We start from the raw sequence: 14,262 nt of genomic DNA, 5'->3' as shown, positions 1-14,262 counted from the left end.
TTCAACAGGATTCCTCTGGCTACTGTGTTGAAAACAGACTATAAAGGCACAGCATGAACACAGGCCCATGAGGAGGTTGTAAAAGTTATCTAGATGTTAGGAGAGGGTGGCTTGGACCAGAATGACAAGAAATGATTGGATTCTGGATATATGGTATTTTTAAGGAAAGTTGACCAGATTCTCTGACAGATTGGATGCGAGGTATAAGGGAGAGGGAAAAATATGACCCCAGGTTTGTGGCCTGGGTTAATGATGGCTTTATCAGTTGCTGGGCTAGAGAAGTCTATGCAGGAAGCTGGTTTGGGGGTGAAGGGGTTCAGTCAGGGCTCAAGGTGTGAGGGTCTGGGGTTCCAGGAAGAAGTCTGGGCTGGAGATAGAAACAAGGAAGTCACTCACTGTGGGTGGAATTCAAAAGCCACCAGCCTGGGCGCCTGGGTGGCTCAGTTGGTTAAGCAACTGCCTTCGGCTCAGGTCATGATCCTGGAGTCCCGGGATCGAGTCCCGCATCGGGCTCCCTGCTCAGCAGGGAGTCTGCTTCTCCCTCTCCCGCTCACCCCTCTTGTGCTCTCTCTCTCTCACTCTCTCTTTCAAATAAATAAATAAAATCTTAAAAAAAAAAAAAAAAAGCCACCAGCCTGGTTGAAATCACCCAGGGAGTGAGCAGAGATGGAGATGAAGAGAGACCAAGATGGCAGGGCAGGCCAATGGCAAGCCGGCGAGGAGATGCACCAGCAGAGGAGGTGAGGAAAGACAGCCAGAAAAGCAGGAAGCAAACCAGCTGTGGAGAGTGTCCGGGAAGCCCAGCTAAGGAAGGGCATGCTGCAGCTGAGTCGGGTGAGGCCTGAGGACTGACCATTAGGGTTTTGTGGTAAAGGGTAGGAGGGGAGTGGGGCTGAGAGGTTTTCTCAGCTCATGGAATGACTCTGTTGAGGGAAAACATTGCAAAGGAGTGAAGGGTAAGAATTTCTGGAACAATGTCCTTGAGTGAACAAGAGAGGTACGTCTACCAGAGGTGTTGGCCTGAGTTGGTGTTGGAGGGTTCAGCCCAGAATGGGGGACAGAGAAGAAATGAACACATCTGTCGGGAGGTGGGTCGATGGGGGAAACTGGGGCTTGTAAGGATGCGCAGGGGGGAGAAAGCCTGGGGCGAAAGTGAAAAGCAATGTCCAAGAGAGAGGGAGGATGAGGGGAGCCTGAGGTCCAGGAAGCACTGAGTGGGGTCTGCTCCACATGGCCCTAGAGAACACCCAGCAGGAAAGGGCAGTGCCCGTGTTTGCTTTTCTCAAACCATTCTGAGCAGCTGAAGGTAGAAAGTGTGCTTTCATTTGGGTTGTGTTTTTAACAAACTTAAAAAAGGTGGCAGGCAGAAGACTCGATGCTTGATGGGCAAGGTCACGCCCACGGAGGGATTGTGGAGGAGAGGAGGTCAAGGACAGGGGATGCTGGATCACCCCCTGGAGGGCTGTGGGCACGTGTGCCAGGAGGCTCAGGGCCCCAGCCTTCAGGGAACCAGTGGGGATGGGAAGGAGCCCTGAGGAGCAGGGGGCATTGCCTACTCACCTTCAGGCCCAGAGGTGCAGGGGTGTGGGGGAGAGCTCAGCCCCAGTTAGGGCAGAGGTTCTCGACCATGGGCGACTGCACCCCCAGGGGCATTGGGCGATGTCTGGAGACATTTTGGGTTGGGACAATCCAGTGGGGAGAGGCTGGGGATGCTGCCCAACATCCTACAGTACACAGGCCTGCTCGTGTGATCAAGAATGATCCAGCCCCAAACAAACAGCAATGGTGATGAGAGACCCGGAGGTAGACCAAGGAGCCGAAGAGAGTCCAGAAAAGAGGTTCAGGAGAGAAGGGACTTGTACTGATTCAGGGGACAGGGATTGGCCTCTTCCTCCTCACCTGAGGTTGGGATGGGAAGGGGAGCAGCCATTACAGAACCGCAGGGAGGATCCATGGGTTTGGCCTGGCACACACTGGTGCCTGCAGAAGTGCGGACGAGCAGGGGGAACCCGTGGAAAGGAGCGGGGCGTTGGGGAAAGGGCGTCCTTTGCAGCGATAAAGAAACTCACTGTGGGCGCGTCAGGCTTGCCCGGAGCCCGGCCCGCGAGCCTTACCTGAGCTTGCTCTTGAGCACGTTCACCTCACGGCCCATGGCCTCGTTGCTCTCCGTGGCCTCATCCAGCTCCCGCTGCAGCTTCCTGCGGTTGGCATTGATGCGCTGGGACTCCTCCTCCGCCTCCTCCAGCTGCCGCTTGAGTTGCTTGACCTTTGCGTTCCCTTTCTCTGCCTGTCAGGGAGACGCCCGAGGGTTAGAGGAGGGTCGCCGACCCCTTAGTAGGGTCCGCGGTGGGCCAGGAGGGGCCCGAGGAGCTGGCTTACCTGCTCCTTGTACTGCTCTGCCATCTTGCGCTCGTCCTCCACCTGCAGAAGGACCTCCTTCAGCTTCTTGTCCTTCTGCTTCAGCGACTTGGCGGCCGCCTGCTTCTCTCTGCATAGACGGAGGGAGAGGGGATGGCTTCCCTTGCCGTTGGTGCACACACCCGACCCGCACCGTGCCCACCGTGAGCGCTTTTCCAGAGCCCCACGTTGGGGCTCCTCCCCCAAATCAGGTAGAAGAACAGGGTTCGGCCGTAAAAGGGAATGTAGTTCTGACGCCTGCTCCAACATGGGTGAACGCTGAAGACATGCTCAGCGGAGGAGGCCAGTCACAAAAGGGCCCGAAGTATGTGATTCCATTTATATGAAATGTCCAGAATAGACCACAGAAACGGAAAGTCAGTCAGTGGTTGCTGCGGGCTGGGGAAGACCGAGGGCGAAGGAGTACAGGGTGTCTTACTGACGGGACAAGAACGTTCCCTGGTTGACTGTGGAGAGGGTGCCCCTCTCTGCAAATACACTGCAAGCCATTGAGCCGAACACTTTAAACGGCTGACTTCTATCGTATGGATGTTATCAGTAAAGCCACTACCAGAATAAAAAGAATGGGTCAGAATCCTTGCGGTCTGCCGGTGACCACGGTGCTGTGACCTTCCTTTCTCATTAAAATGAGAAGGGGCCCTTCCCACACTTGCTTGGGCTGCATAGGCTGCTGATTGGGACTTTCTGTGTAGCCCTTAACACGACGTCCTGCAAACACAGGCCAGGAAAAGCCGGCGTGCCCCCGGGGAGGCTGGCTGACCTCACGGAGCAGGCCTGCTACGTAGTGCTAGTGCTAAGGGCCTTCTCCGGGCCCAGCCCACCCCGCCCCGGCATTCACACACCCATCTCCTGGTACAACTGCAGCCCGGGTACCACGGGGCTTATTTCCCAGCCAGAACTGATACCCAGAGAGCCTAAGGGCCCCCCCGGCCCCCCCACCCCTCACTGGCACGCGCGCTGTCTTTGCAGCCCGGGCCCCACGTACCTGGCCTCCTGCTCGACCTGCTCCTCCAGCTGTGCGATCTTGGCCTCCAGGGCCGCGACGGTGGACTTGAACTTGGACTTGACTGCCCCCTCCATCTCCTGCAGCTTGCTCCGCAGCTCCTTGTTCTGCCGCTCGAGCTGCTGCCTTGCGCTCTCATTCTTCTGGGCTGCACTGCGTTCCGTGGCCAGTTCGTTGTTGAGCTGCTCGGCCTGTGGAGGACGGTGAAGGTCATGAGGTGGAGGGCACGGAAGCCCGGCGTGGTCCACGGAGATGACGAACGTCTCCTGCTGCCCCCCAACCCCTACCAGCCTTTGGCTTCGGCGTGGGTCCCTGGAGCTGGAGCCCCCAAGAGCCCTCCCTGGCTCCTGCAGCCACCAGCTCCTTCCTGGGCACAGCTCAAGGGGCAGCGTCCCAGTGCTACCCGGGCTCCCCGTTTCTAGGTCACGTGGTGGGTCCTGAGCCCCCATCCTGGAGCTGGCACTCAGTAATGGCACTGAGTGCTCACGAGGGTAAGGCTGGGGGCTGGGGACAGAGCAAGAAGTACCCCGAGGCCCTTCCTCCAGGCACACGGCATCTGCTGGAGGGAGGCAGACCTAGGCTGGCCACCAGCAGAGACACCGCAGGCTGGCAAGGTGCTGCAGGACCCTGAGAGGTGGGACTGGGTGCAGGGAGCAGGCGTGCTGGCCCCTCGCCCCCGTCTCCCCCCCCCCCCACCGCACCCCAGGCCCGGCCCATGGCAGCCTGCAGTGCATGTCGCTGGGCCAGGGTGGGCTTCTTACAGGTGAAGCCCAGCGCTGGTGCTGCTCCAGCGCCCTGCCCCGCTCTGGCCCCCACCTGCTGCGTGGCCTTCCGCACGCGGTCACTCATGGCCTCCATGTTGCCTTGCTCTTCCTCCAGCTCTTCCTCCAGCTGCGCAATCCGCGCCTCCAGGCGGCGCTTCTCGTCCTGAAGTGTGTTCCTAAGGGAAATGCAGCTACATCTGGGGCTCCAGCCTCCCCCTGGCTTATAAGAGTCCCTCTCCTTGGAGGAGCGATGCCCAGGAGGAAACTGAGGCTCAGAGAGGCCGAGAGACTTGTCCACAGTCACACAGCTGGGAAAAAGGGGGCCAGGACTCCTATCCAGTAGGTATCAGCAGAGCCGGGGCCTGGCACCAAGATCAGCCCTCCCCTCTCTGGTGTCCCCAACCGCCCCAGCCCCAGCCCCACCATGCTGCTCATTCAGAATGAACAAACCTGGCCACACACTCAAATGGGGTGTGAAGACCCCTGTGACCCCTGTGACAAGCTCAGCTGGACACTGTCCTTTTCAGCAGTAAAACGGGGGTCTGGGAGGTTCTCCCATGAGCTGCCTCTCCCTCATCATCTGAGTCTAGGACCCCCTCCTCCCTATGTGGCTGCATACCTTCCTGAGACACTGCTGGCCAGCTCCTCGGCCAGTTCCTCCTTCTCCAAGTCGGCCTGTTTGCGAGCCCTCTCAGCCGCGGCTAGATCCTGGACGGTGGGGGGTAGGGAGGAAGGAAACCTGTTATCTTCCATGGAAGGGCTGAACCCCAGCAGTTTCTACAGCCACCCTTGAAAGTGGCTATGCCTTCTCTGAGCTCAGGGGAAGCCCTGCATCTATACTGGAGGAGAAAAATCCTGTCTTTCCCTGCCTTTACTCTGGGGGTCCGCCTATGTGGAATGCTGGATGAGCGAAAGAAATCACTGGGGTGCTGAGGGTGCCTACCAAGAGACCCCCGTCTGAGGCTCTGAGAGAGAAAGCGTTACCTCCTGGAGCTGCATGAGATCCGCTTCTAAACTCTTCGCTTTCTTCTCATTCTCTTTGGCGGTGGCAAAGATCTCATCTCTGGAGGCACGGGCGTCTTCCAGCTCCCTCTGGAAGTCCTTCATCTGAGCCTGCATGAGTCAACAGGAAGGACAAGCTAAGATGTCCTTACTCACCCAAGTTCTGCCCAAATTATCGTGGCGTGCCAACCCCTAGGATTTTCCACGATTAACCACAGAGACGTCCCCATCGTATGAGCATAGCCCACCACCTCACATATGGCCAGGTTGCTACTGAGGGGCACCGTTCTGGATGGGGTCAACAGACCTAAAAAATGGCCATGCGGTCGGAGGGCCACGGCCAAATGCCTGGTAACCGTGCCTCACCCAGGGCAGGAAACAGCCCCCAAATGCGAAACTGTGGCAGGGAAAACAGCAGCTAGTAGGCACCAGTGACAGGCATGCGTCCTGCTGCTGCTGACGTCCCCGGCCTCGGGGAAGCCATGGCCTCCCTCCACCTGTGCCCTGCATCTGAGCCATCACCCACCTGCAGTTTCTGAAGCTGCTTGATGGCTTCTTCCCTGCCTTTGATGGCCGAGTCGGCCTGCAGCTCCAGGTCTTTGAGGTCCCCTTCCAGCTTCTTCTTGGCCGCGGCTGCCAGGGCACGTTGCTTTCTCTCATCTTCCAGTTCTGTCTCATATTCGTGAAGCTGAGCGAGGAGGGGAGATGTGCGCTGCTGGGCTGACCCGTCCCTTGGAAGCCCTCCCCCCCACCCGGCCTCAGCCAGCATTCAGCCAGCTCCCAGGTGTGCACAGCCCCCTGCCAGGTGGGTCTGCTCATCCCCAGGTTGCAGGGGAGAAAACCAAGTCTCTATCGGGCCAGGAGGTGGTGGTGGGAGGAAGGAAACTGGCCACCCCACCTCCCACCCCAGCCCCCCTTCTCCCTGACCTGCCCCGGATTACCTGCCTCTGGAGCTGCCTCCTTTTCTCTTCATTCTGCTCATCGCGGGCCTGGAGGTCCCGCTCAAACTGGCCTTTGAGGGCCTGCATGTTGACCTCGAGCCGCAGCTTGGCATCTTCCGTAGCCTGCAGCTCGTCCTCCAGCTCCTCTAGCTGGGTCTTCATCTCCTCCATCTGGGTTTCCAGGGCCCGCTTGGACTTCTCCAGTTCATGGACCTTTCACGTGAGAGTTGACTTCATGTAGATGGGCAGGCAACCCACAATGATAGGAAGCTCATTCAGGTCAGAGAGAGGGCCTTTTGCGCACCCCCCCCCCAACAGGATACATGGCCAAGGAGTCAAGACCAGAGCCTTCCTCTGGGAGCCCTGGACTCAGACCCCAACCCCAACTGCTGTTCCCAGCCAGTGTGTGGGTGACAGAGGGACTGCCTTCAGTCCCGATTATGGTTTCACATCAAAGAGGCACGGAGCCAGCCCCCCCGTCCCCTGCCCAGCCTGCCCCAGGGACTGATAAATAGCGGGAGGGTGGGCTGGTGACATGTGAGTGAGCAAAGACAACGGAGAGCGACTTACGTTCTTGCCCACGTCATCCTTAGAGCTAACCAGATCCTCCATCTCGGCCTTGAGCATTTTGTTGGTCCTCTCAAGTTCCTCTTTGGCTTCCAGAGCCTCCTCGAGGGCTCGCGCCAGGGACAAGGCCTTGGTTTCCTTTTCCCTGGCTTCTGCCTCGGCTCTGTCCCTTTCATCCGCGTATTTGGAAGAGATGCTTTTCTCCTCGGCCAACAACTACGACACAACAGAAGCCCCAGAAGTGACCCCTCCACATACCCGAAGCTCAGCTTCATTTCATTGCAAATAAGGGCGAGAAGCCTTGTGTCCTGCTAAATGTACTCAGGGGCAGGTGTAACCAGTCAAGATATCTATGGCAAGAGTCAATAATAAGCTTGCTTCTGACTTCTAGGTCGACCTTCCGCACAACCAGCATCTGCTGAGTCTTTGTGCTTTGAAATCACTTATGCCGCCCATGTTGGTTAGAACACACTGCTACTGAGGTCCAAGTGACATTTAATCCTGCCGGGGGCCAATAATTCTTTTTGTTTTTTTCATGGCCATTCGTCTCTGGCTCTCAAAAGTGCCCTAGGAGCCAGAGTTAGGGACATTAATCTCATCTGCAGAGAGAGCCAAACCCAGACTTCTAGAAGTCAGCAAAGACAGGTAAGTAATAGGAGCCCCCAGATAGCACAGTCAACACAAAAACCCTACACCAAACGTGACAGGAAAATAAAAGACGTGACCTCAGGCCTTGAAACCGATAACGGGACAGCAGAGTGGAAACAGGGAAGACAGGTCAACCGCACAGAGACAAAAAAAGGGAAGGGCCGGCATGTCATCTAGAAGCCTGGTGCTCTGAGCCCGCACGCCTCTGGCTCTGACCCAGTACAATCCCCAAATTGATTTTTAGGATAACCCCAAGTCACTTGCAAACCAAATGATGTTTGCTAACTCTGAGTAACAAAGTAAAAGTCGGTATTTGGGGGGCGCCTGGGTGGCTCAGTTGGTTAAGCGACTGCCTTCGGCTCAGGTCATGATCCTGGAGTCCCGGGATCGAGTCCCGCATCGGGCTCCCTGCTCAGCGGGGAGTCTGCTTCTCCCTCTGACCCTCCCCCTCTCATGCTCTCTCTCTCTCTCAAATAAATAAATAAAATCTTAAAAAAAAAAAAAAAAAAGTCGGTATTTGGGGGTCTGGGCCACACAAGTGGATGCATTTATCAGAACTCAAGAGAGTGTACACTTAAAAATTTGTGCATTTCTGTGTAGGTAAATTTTTATCTCACAAGAAGCAAAATCATATTTGAAATAGGAACTCTAGTTAATACAAAGAGTGTTGAGGTATGGAGGGGGAGGTCTGTAATTTGCTTTGAAAGGCATCCAAAAGATAAGATACCACTGACATGTACAGTTCATCCTTATAAATAAACATGTAATGAAGTGAGTTTGGTAAAACGTTCACGATCGAATCCAGGTGGAGGGCATACAGGTGTTCACTGTTTCATGCTTTCAGCATTGCTGGGTGCTTGAAATTGTGCGTAATGAAATGTTAGGGGAAAGTGGTTATCTAAAGGGTAGAAACATTAAATTACTTGGTATATTCAGGAGGCACTCCATAAATAGTCGTTGAGTGAATAAAATGAATCTCCTTATCGGGGCTAGAAACTAAGGCATCAGTGGGGTCACAGGTGAGCCTCTTGGTGGGGGTACCTGAAAGTCCCTTCCGGGTGGGGCCGCTCTCCTCACTCTGACCTAGAAAGCCCTCATGTTTCAGGGTCACCCGAGGCAAGCTAGCCTTCCATCGCGGCCAGCAAAGCAGGGGATGGAATGCAGATACACCGCAGCCCCACCTGTCCCGGCCCGTATCCGCGCACAGAGCGGACCACCCTCCAGCCCCTACCTGATCGAACTTTCTCTGCTTCTTTTCCAGGTTGGACACGAGTTGCCGCTGGTTGTCCAAATCGACGACCAGGTCGTCCAGCTCCTGCTGAAGCCTGTTCTTGGTCTTTTCCAGTTTGTCATAAGCTGCTGCCTTCTCTTCGTACTGCTGGGTGAGGCCTTCGATTTCCTTCTGGAACTTCTTCTTGCCCTCTTCCAAGGCTTCCACGGTGCTGGCAAAGTCCTGCAACTTCTTCTTCGAATCGGAGAGCTAAAATGGCAGTGTCCGGGGTCCCGTAAGAGAAGGGCCATTGGCTGATTCCCGTCCCTGACCCCACCCTGGGAAGAGGCCACCTTCTCTGCGTTGCAGAAATTCAACAGCAGGGGGGGGCCAGTGAGCCAAGCAAAATGGCTCCAGCACACCACCACGGCCCAATCGAGCTCCTGATCTCCCCGCAAGGCTCAGTCCTAGAAAAGCAAGGACACACAGCCAGCACCTGGATGTTCAGAGTTGAGATGTGACGCTCCAGGTTCTGCTTGGCTTCCATTTCCTCGTCCAGCTGGTCCTGTAGGCTGTTCCTCTCATCCTCCAGCTGGCGCAACTTGGTGGACACATTGAGCTTCTGCCGGGTTTCTTCTTGAAGCAGCTCCTATGGAAGGACACGTGGAAGTCCCAGGGACCCATGCTCGGGAAGTTCATACCCCGGGTCCCTCTGGATGATGTGGCCAAATACCCACCTGGGTGTCCTGGAGCTGGGACCCAAGGGACGCCACGTCCTTGGCCAATTTTATGGCCTTCCCCTCCGCCTCGTTGAGCATCCCCGTGACACTCTCCACTTCATTCTGAGGATGCCAAGAGACTGTGGTTAGAACCTCCAGAACGGGATCCCTGTTAAGTAAGAGAAGCCCTCTCTACTCACACGATAGGTCGTGTGGCATCCGCCGATTGAGAAATACCCACGAGCTATGGGGCCTGATCACGGTAGCTCCATGGCTGCCAAGGGGAGTGAATCGCCTGCAAGTTGGGATGCCTGGTTCTAAGAACCTCTTAGAGCCCCAAACTGTATTGACTGGGTCCTAATCCCACTCAATGGATCCTAGATCCTGGATCCTTGCCAAGGTTGGCAAAAAATGAAACCGGTTTGAGTCTAGACATAGAGCTGCTCTGGACTCGCCTGCTCCCTAAAGTTGGAGAAGAGGGTACAGATGGCACCTCCACTTCCAAGGGCCCTTTTTCCACCACCCTCTTCCTCACCCCTACTCTTGGCCTTTTCATGGGTCCTTATGGCCAAAACCAGAGATGCAGGAGCAGGTCCTTTTGGAGATATCATCCCACCGTCCATTCTCTTCCCACTTACAATGAGGATATAAATGATTTTGACTCTGCTCCTCTAGGACATTGCTTATGTTATGAGAGCAGAACCCCTGCTCTCCCCTGCATGTGGGGGGAAAAAATCATATTTAATGCTTCCCCTGCTCCCTTGCCCCAGGCTATAAGCACATTAAATATTTATCGAAGGTCTGCCTGTATCGCATGAATGGAAGTCAGGCCAAACGTCTAGTCAAAGCTAAATAAGACCAAAGACAAACAGACTTTGTCATTGCTCAGCTTAAAACCTATCAATGGCTTCTTGTCACTCAAAGACAAATGTACATATAATGGGACCTCGAAGGCCCTGTGTCACTCGGCCATGACCTACCTCTCTAGTCCCACGTTACACCACATTTCCCCTTCCAGCTCAGCATTCTAGCTCAACTTCTGTGACCTCTTCTAATTTCCCACCTACCCCTGGGCCCTTGCACATGCTGCTCCCTCTGCGTCCTAGCCTTCTACTTATCTCAGACTATACCTCCTTCTTAGGGAAGCCTTTCCCAACTCCTCCTCCTACAGGCCAGGCCCCTTGTTACTTACACTTACTGCATCATTTTACATTCATTCATGGGATTAGAAACGCCTTTCCCTCCACTGGGTCAGAGTTCTATTGGGGCAGGCGCCATGTCTTTCTAGCCGCTGTATCTCAGCATTAAACATGGCGCCCGGCCTACAGCAAATACTCAAATGTTTGCTGAATGAGCAGATGAAGGTTTCTACAGATCGAATGGAAGAGAGAGCCCATCTCCTCTCCTTGAGGAGTGGAACAAGAGGAAACCAGCTTGCTTTGCAGCAAGAGAGACTTCAGTTAGCTGGGAAAAGCTTCATTCCCCTGCAGAGCTGGGACCAAGGGATGCCTGCGGTGCTGGTGACTCACCTGCAGCTTGTGGACCTTGTCGTTGAGCTCGGCCCGGGCCCGCTCCCCATCGATGCACTTGGACTGCAGTTCCTGCAGCTGCACCTCCAGCTTCTTCTTCTTGTGCTCTACCTCCTGCTTGGCCTGGTTCAGGACCCGCAGCTCACCGGCCAGGTCGGCGTTCTCCTTCTCCAGCGTCTGCTTGTTCTTGTCTAGATTGGCCTTGGCCTGGCCAGGTACACAGAGGGGAGGGAAGGCATTAGAGCTCGGGCCAGGAACGCATTTTAAGATCGGAACCTCTATCCCTTGGGGCATCTTCCTCTTTCCCTTTCCCTCTGCCAGTCAGGAGGGTCCTAAGGATCTGTGCTTGTCGCCTCAGGGGAGGGACGCGGTGAGGTGGGGGACACGTGGTCACTGTGAGACTTTCTGTATTCTGTTTTTCTAAAGCTCAAAGGTTGCAAACGAGCATTCCATGAGCTACATCCAACTTATTGTCATGTCCTGGTTGACCTAGTCTTAGTTGCCAACATTTTAATAAAGAAATGTCACGTAAATCTGGATTCCAGGGGCGCCTGGGTGGCTCAGTCTGTTCAGCGTCTGCCTTCGGCTCAGGTCAAGATCCCAAGGTCCTGGGATCGAGCCCCACATCGGGCTCCCTTTTCAGTGGGCAGCCAGCTTCTCCCTCTGCCTCTGCCTTTCTCTGTCTCTCATGAGTAAATAAATAAAATCTTAAAATAACATTTAAAAAAAATTTGGATTCCAGCTTCTTTATAAAAAAATTCTAATGTTCTCTATCATGATAGGTGGTGGTTATACAAATGCATATATCTGTCAAAATTCATTGACCTTTACAGTTACAGGGTTTTACTTCATATACCTCAGGAATTCTGACATTTAAAAAACAAGACAAACATCATACTCAGTGGGGAGAAACGGAGAGCTTTTCCCCTAAGGTCAGGAACAAGATAAGCATGTCCACGCTCATCACTTTTATTCAACATAGTACCGCAAGGGGAAATGTACGTTGTAGTTATGATTAGCAAAATCTTATTTGTCCAACATGCACAAAGAATTGAGACAATGTCAAAAGTTAGTATTCAGATCCCACTTGACAAGAGGACACGAACAAGTGTCCTTTTATTCATCTGGAGGGGGTGGGGGGGTTCAGCCTTGCACCGCACTTTGCAGAGTGGTCCTAAGAGCACCTATATAAGGGCGGAAGATGGGGGCAGGGGATCTGCTCGTTAACAAGGCCACAGAGGAAATGAATTCGTGTTTGTAAAGCAATGGAACAGTATCTGGCTCATAGTCTGTGCGACATAAGGGGCTGGTGCCTTTATCTCCAAGTGCAGGAAATTTTGAGATTCTGATAGAAGCGGCGGTGACCCAGCTCACAGGAAGTTGCTTAGAAAACCACCTCCTGAAGAATATTCGCCTGGGCTGGTGACAGAAACAAATGCAAACTCCAACAAGTTTTAGGTAATGCTACCCCCACTTAGTCTAGCTTGGGGGGATATCCAGAAAGTGCCGGGATGGAGAAGAGGATACAGATGGCAGACCTCCACTTCCAAGGGCCCATTCCCTGCCGGGATGCCGGGAAGCCATATTCACTGAAGGTGAGGGATAGAATTCAGATCTTGAGGGAAACAATCCAGATGTTGCAAGCTAAAAAGCTCCCCCTGGGAATGAAACACAGGGAAATTCTCCCAAGGGAGAGGAAGTTCCCCACAAAGCATTCAGAGGAGTGCTATTTCACTGCCCCATGTCCCATACACCCCAAATAGCTAACCACGGCGGGGAAAAGAACGATTAGATCCAGTCATTCTCAAACTCTGCCAGAGAACTGTTTTCCTCCAATCTGCAGAGAAATTATATGATGTTCTCCACCTTAAGTTATCCTCCCAGAAGTTTTGCTCAATAGTGACTTATCTCTGGGGGGCATTATAGACCCTGCCTGCCTGCCTGGGTTCAAATCACAGCTCGGTCACTCGCTGTATGACCTTGGGTGGTACCCACCTCATAGGTGGTTGTGAGGATCAACTGACATATATACAGTGAGCGCTTAATAAATGCTCTCGCGACACAGTCATTACAGTCTTGTAGGGCTGGCTATGTGTCTCAGCACAGACCCCGATCTGTAGTTATCGGAAGCTGTCGCCATATCGCTTTTGCGTGTGGTCACCAAAAAGATCAGGACGTACCCTCTTGAACTGCTCCAGCTGCTCGGTGAGTTCCTCCACCACCTGTGTGTGCTTCTGCCTCATCTCCTGGACCTGGGCCTCATGGGAGCGCGTCTCCTCGTCCAGGGCCTTCTTCAGCACCGTCACCTCCTGCTCCCTCTTGGCCCTGCGCACAAAGAACCCAGAGGGTGGCCGTTGGGTAGAGACAGGGCTTCACCTCAGACAGTGCTGTGCAAAGGAACGAGAAGCTCTCCCGGGACCCAGAGCTGAGGTCTCCATCAGGGCAGCCCCTCCCTGGCTGGGTGACCTCGGGGGAGTCACCTAACCTCTCTGGACCTGGCAGTTCCTCGGCTGCAAAATGAGGAGCATGGTTACTTGCCCAGAGACTCTCAAGGCCGGCAAATCAATACACAAGAATACTCAGGAACATGTTGAAAGAACATCTGTGAATTGCAAAATGTTCCTCAAATATTAAAATGAGCTCTTATTTATTGAGCACTTACCATATGCCAAGCTCTGACCTAAGTTCTTTATATACATATATATATACATTCTTTATATACTCCAGAGTCACCCTCAAAGGCAGATATATTAATTCTTCCAATTTACAGATGAGAAATCTAAGGCTGAGAGAGGGTAAGCAGTTTGCCTGTGTGACAGCCAGAATCTGAACCCACATGGTCTGGCTCTGAGCCCATGCGTTCAAATACTGCACTGGGCGTTTCTGGATCATGGGCCAGGTGGGGAGGGAGCAGAATTCTGTGCTGGCTTCCACGTACAGGTAAAGGATGCGGCACAGGAAGCACTCAAATGCATTTGCGTGTTTGTTGAATGAATAAGCGACCTACTTTCACTAAAGTCAGCATTCTTTATCTAGCGGGTGACCTGTTTTTGTTGGGGTTTTTTGTGTGTATATGTGTTTGTTTTGGGGTGGTTTTCTTTGGTGCTGGTGTCTGTGATCCTCCAGCGAATCTTTTTTTTTTTAAAGATTTTATTTATTTATTTGACAGAGAGAGACATAGCGAGAGGCGGAACACAAGCAGGGGGAGTGGGGGAGGGAGAAGCAGGCTTCCCGCCAAGCAGGGAGCCCGATGCGGGGCTCGATCCCAGGACCCTGGGATCATGACCTGAGCCGAAGGCAGACGCTTAACGACTGAGCCACCCAGGCACCCCCCTCCAGCGAATCTTAAGGACCCATCCCACAAAGGTTATTTTAAAACATGTATCACAAAACTTAAACACACGCTCTTGGAGACTGGAACCTGGAGAATTATTGACACACATAGACACACACATGAAAAG

At 53.8% G+C, this 14,262-nt stretch overlaps 2 protein-coding genes across 3 annotated transcripts in view; one reads left to right on the top strand and one right to left on the bottom strand.

Annotated features, from left to right (window-relative positions):
* Positions 1–8,745, top strand: part of NDE1 (nudE neurodevelopment protein 1) — a 44,959-nt gene extending 36,214 nt beyond the window's left edge. Inside the window, exon 10 of the mRNA XM_081819962.1 lies at positions 8,605–8,745. The gene's annotated coding sequence lies outside the window, so the exon portion shown is untranslated. The remainder of the gene's footprint in view (positions 1–8,604) is intronic.
* LOC102749710 (myosin-11) overlaps positions 1–14,262 on the bottom strand; it is a 55,315-nt gene that overhangs the window by 6,107 nt on the left and 34,946 nt on the right. For both annotated transcript variants that reach the window (XM_081819960.1, XM_081819961.1), the window contains 14 exons: positions 12,982–13,126; positions 10,802–11,008; positions 9,291–9,395; positions 9,050–9,202; positions 8,575–8,823; positions 6,699–6,911; positions 6,129–6,341; positions 5,714–5,875; positions 5,170–5,298; positions 4,805–4,893; positions 4,238–4,361; positions 3,404–3,612; positions 2,380–2,488; positions 2,115–2,287 (listed from right to left, as the gene is read on the bottom strand). In XM_081819960.1, coding sequence (XP_081676086.1) covers positions 2,115–2,287; positions 2,380–2,488; positions 3,404–3,612; positions 4,238–4,361; positions 4,805–4,893; positions 5,170–5,298; positions 5,714–5,875; positions 6,129–6,341; positions 6,699–6,911; positions 8,575–8,823; positions 9,050–9,202; positions 9,291–9,395; positions 10,802–11,008; positions 12,982–13,126 — 2,280 coding nt within the window. The remainder of the gene's footprint in view (positions 1–2,114; positions 2,288–2,379; positions 2,489–3,403; positions 3,613–4,237; positions 4,362–4,804; positions 4,894–5,169; positions 5,299–5,713; positions 5,876–6,128; positions 6,342–6,698; positions 6,912–8,574; positions 8,824–9,049; positions 9,203–9,290; positions 9,396–10,801; positions 11,009–12,981; positions 13,127–14,262) is intronic.

This window comes from Leptonychotes weddellii, chromosome 5 (genome assembly GCF_054177405.1).
Source record: "Leptonychotes weddellii isolate Sample4059 chromosome 5, ASM5417740v2, whole genome shotgun sequence".
NCBI lineage: Eukaryota > Metazoa > Chordata > Mammalia > Carnivora > Phocidae > Leptonychotes > Leptonychotes weddellii.
This window is presented reverse-complemented; position numbering and strand designations above follow the sequence as displayed.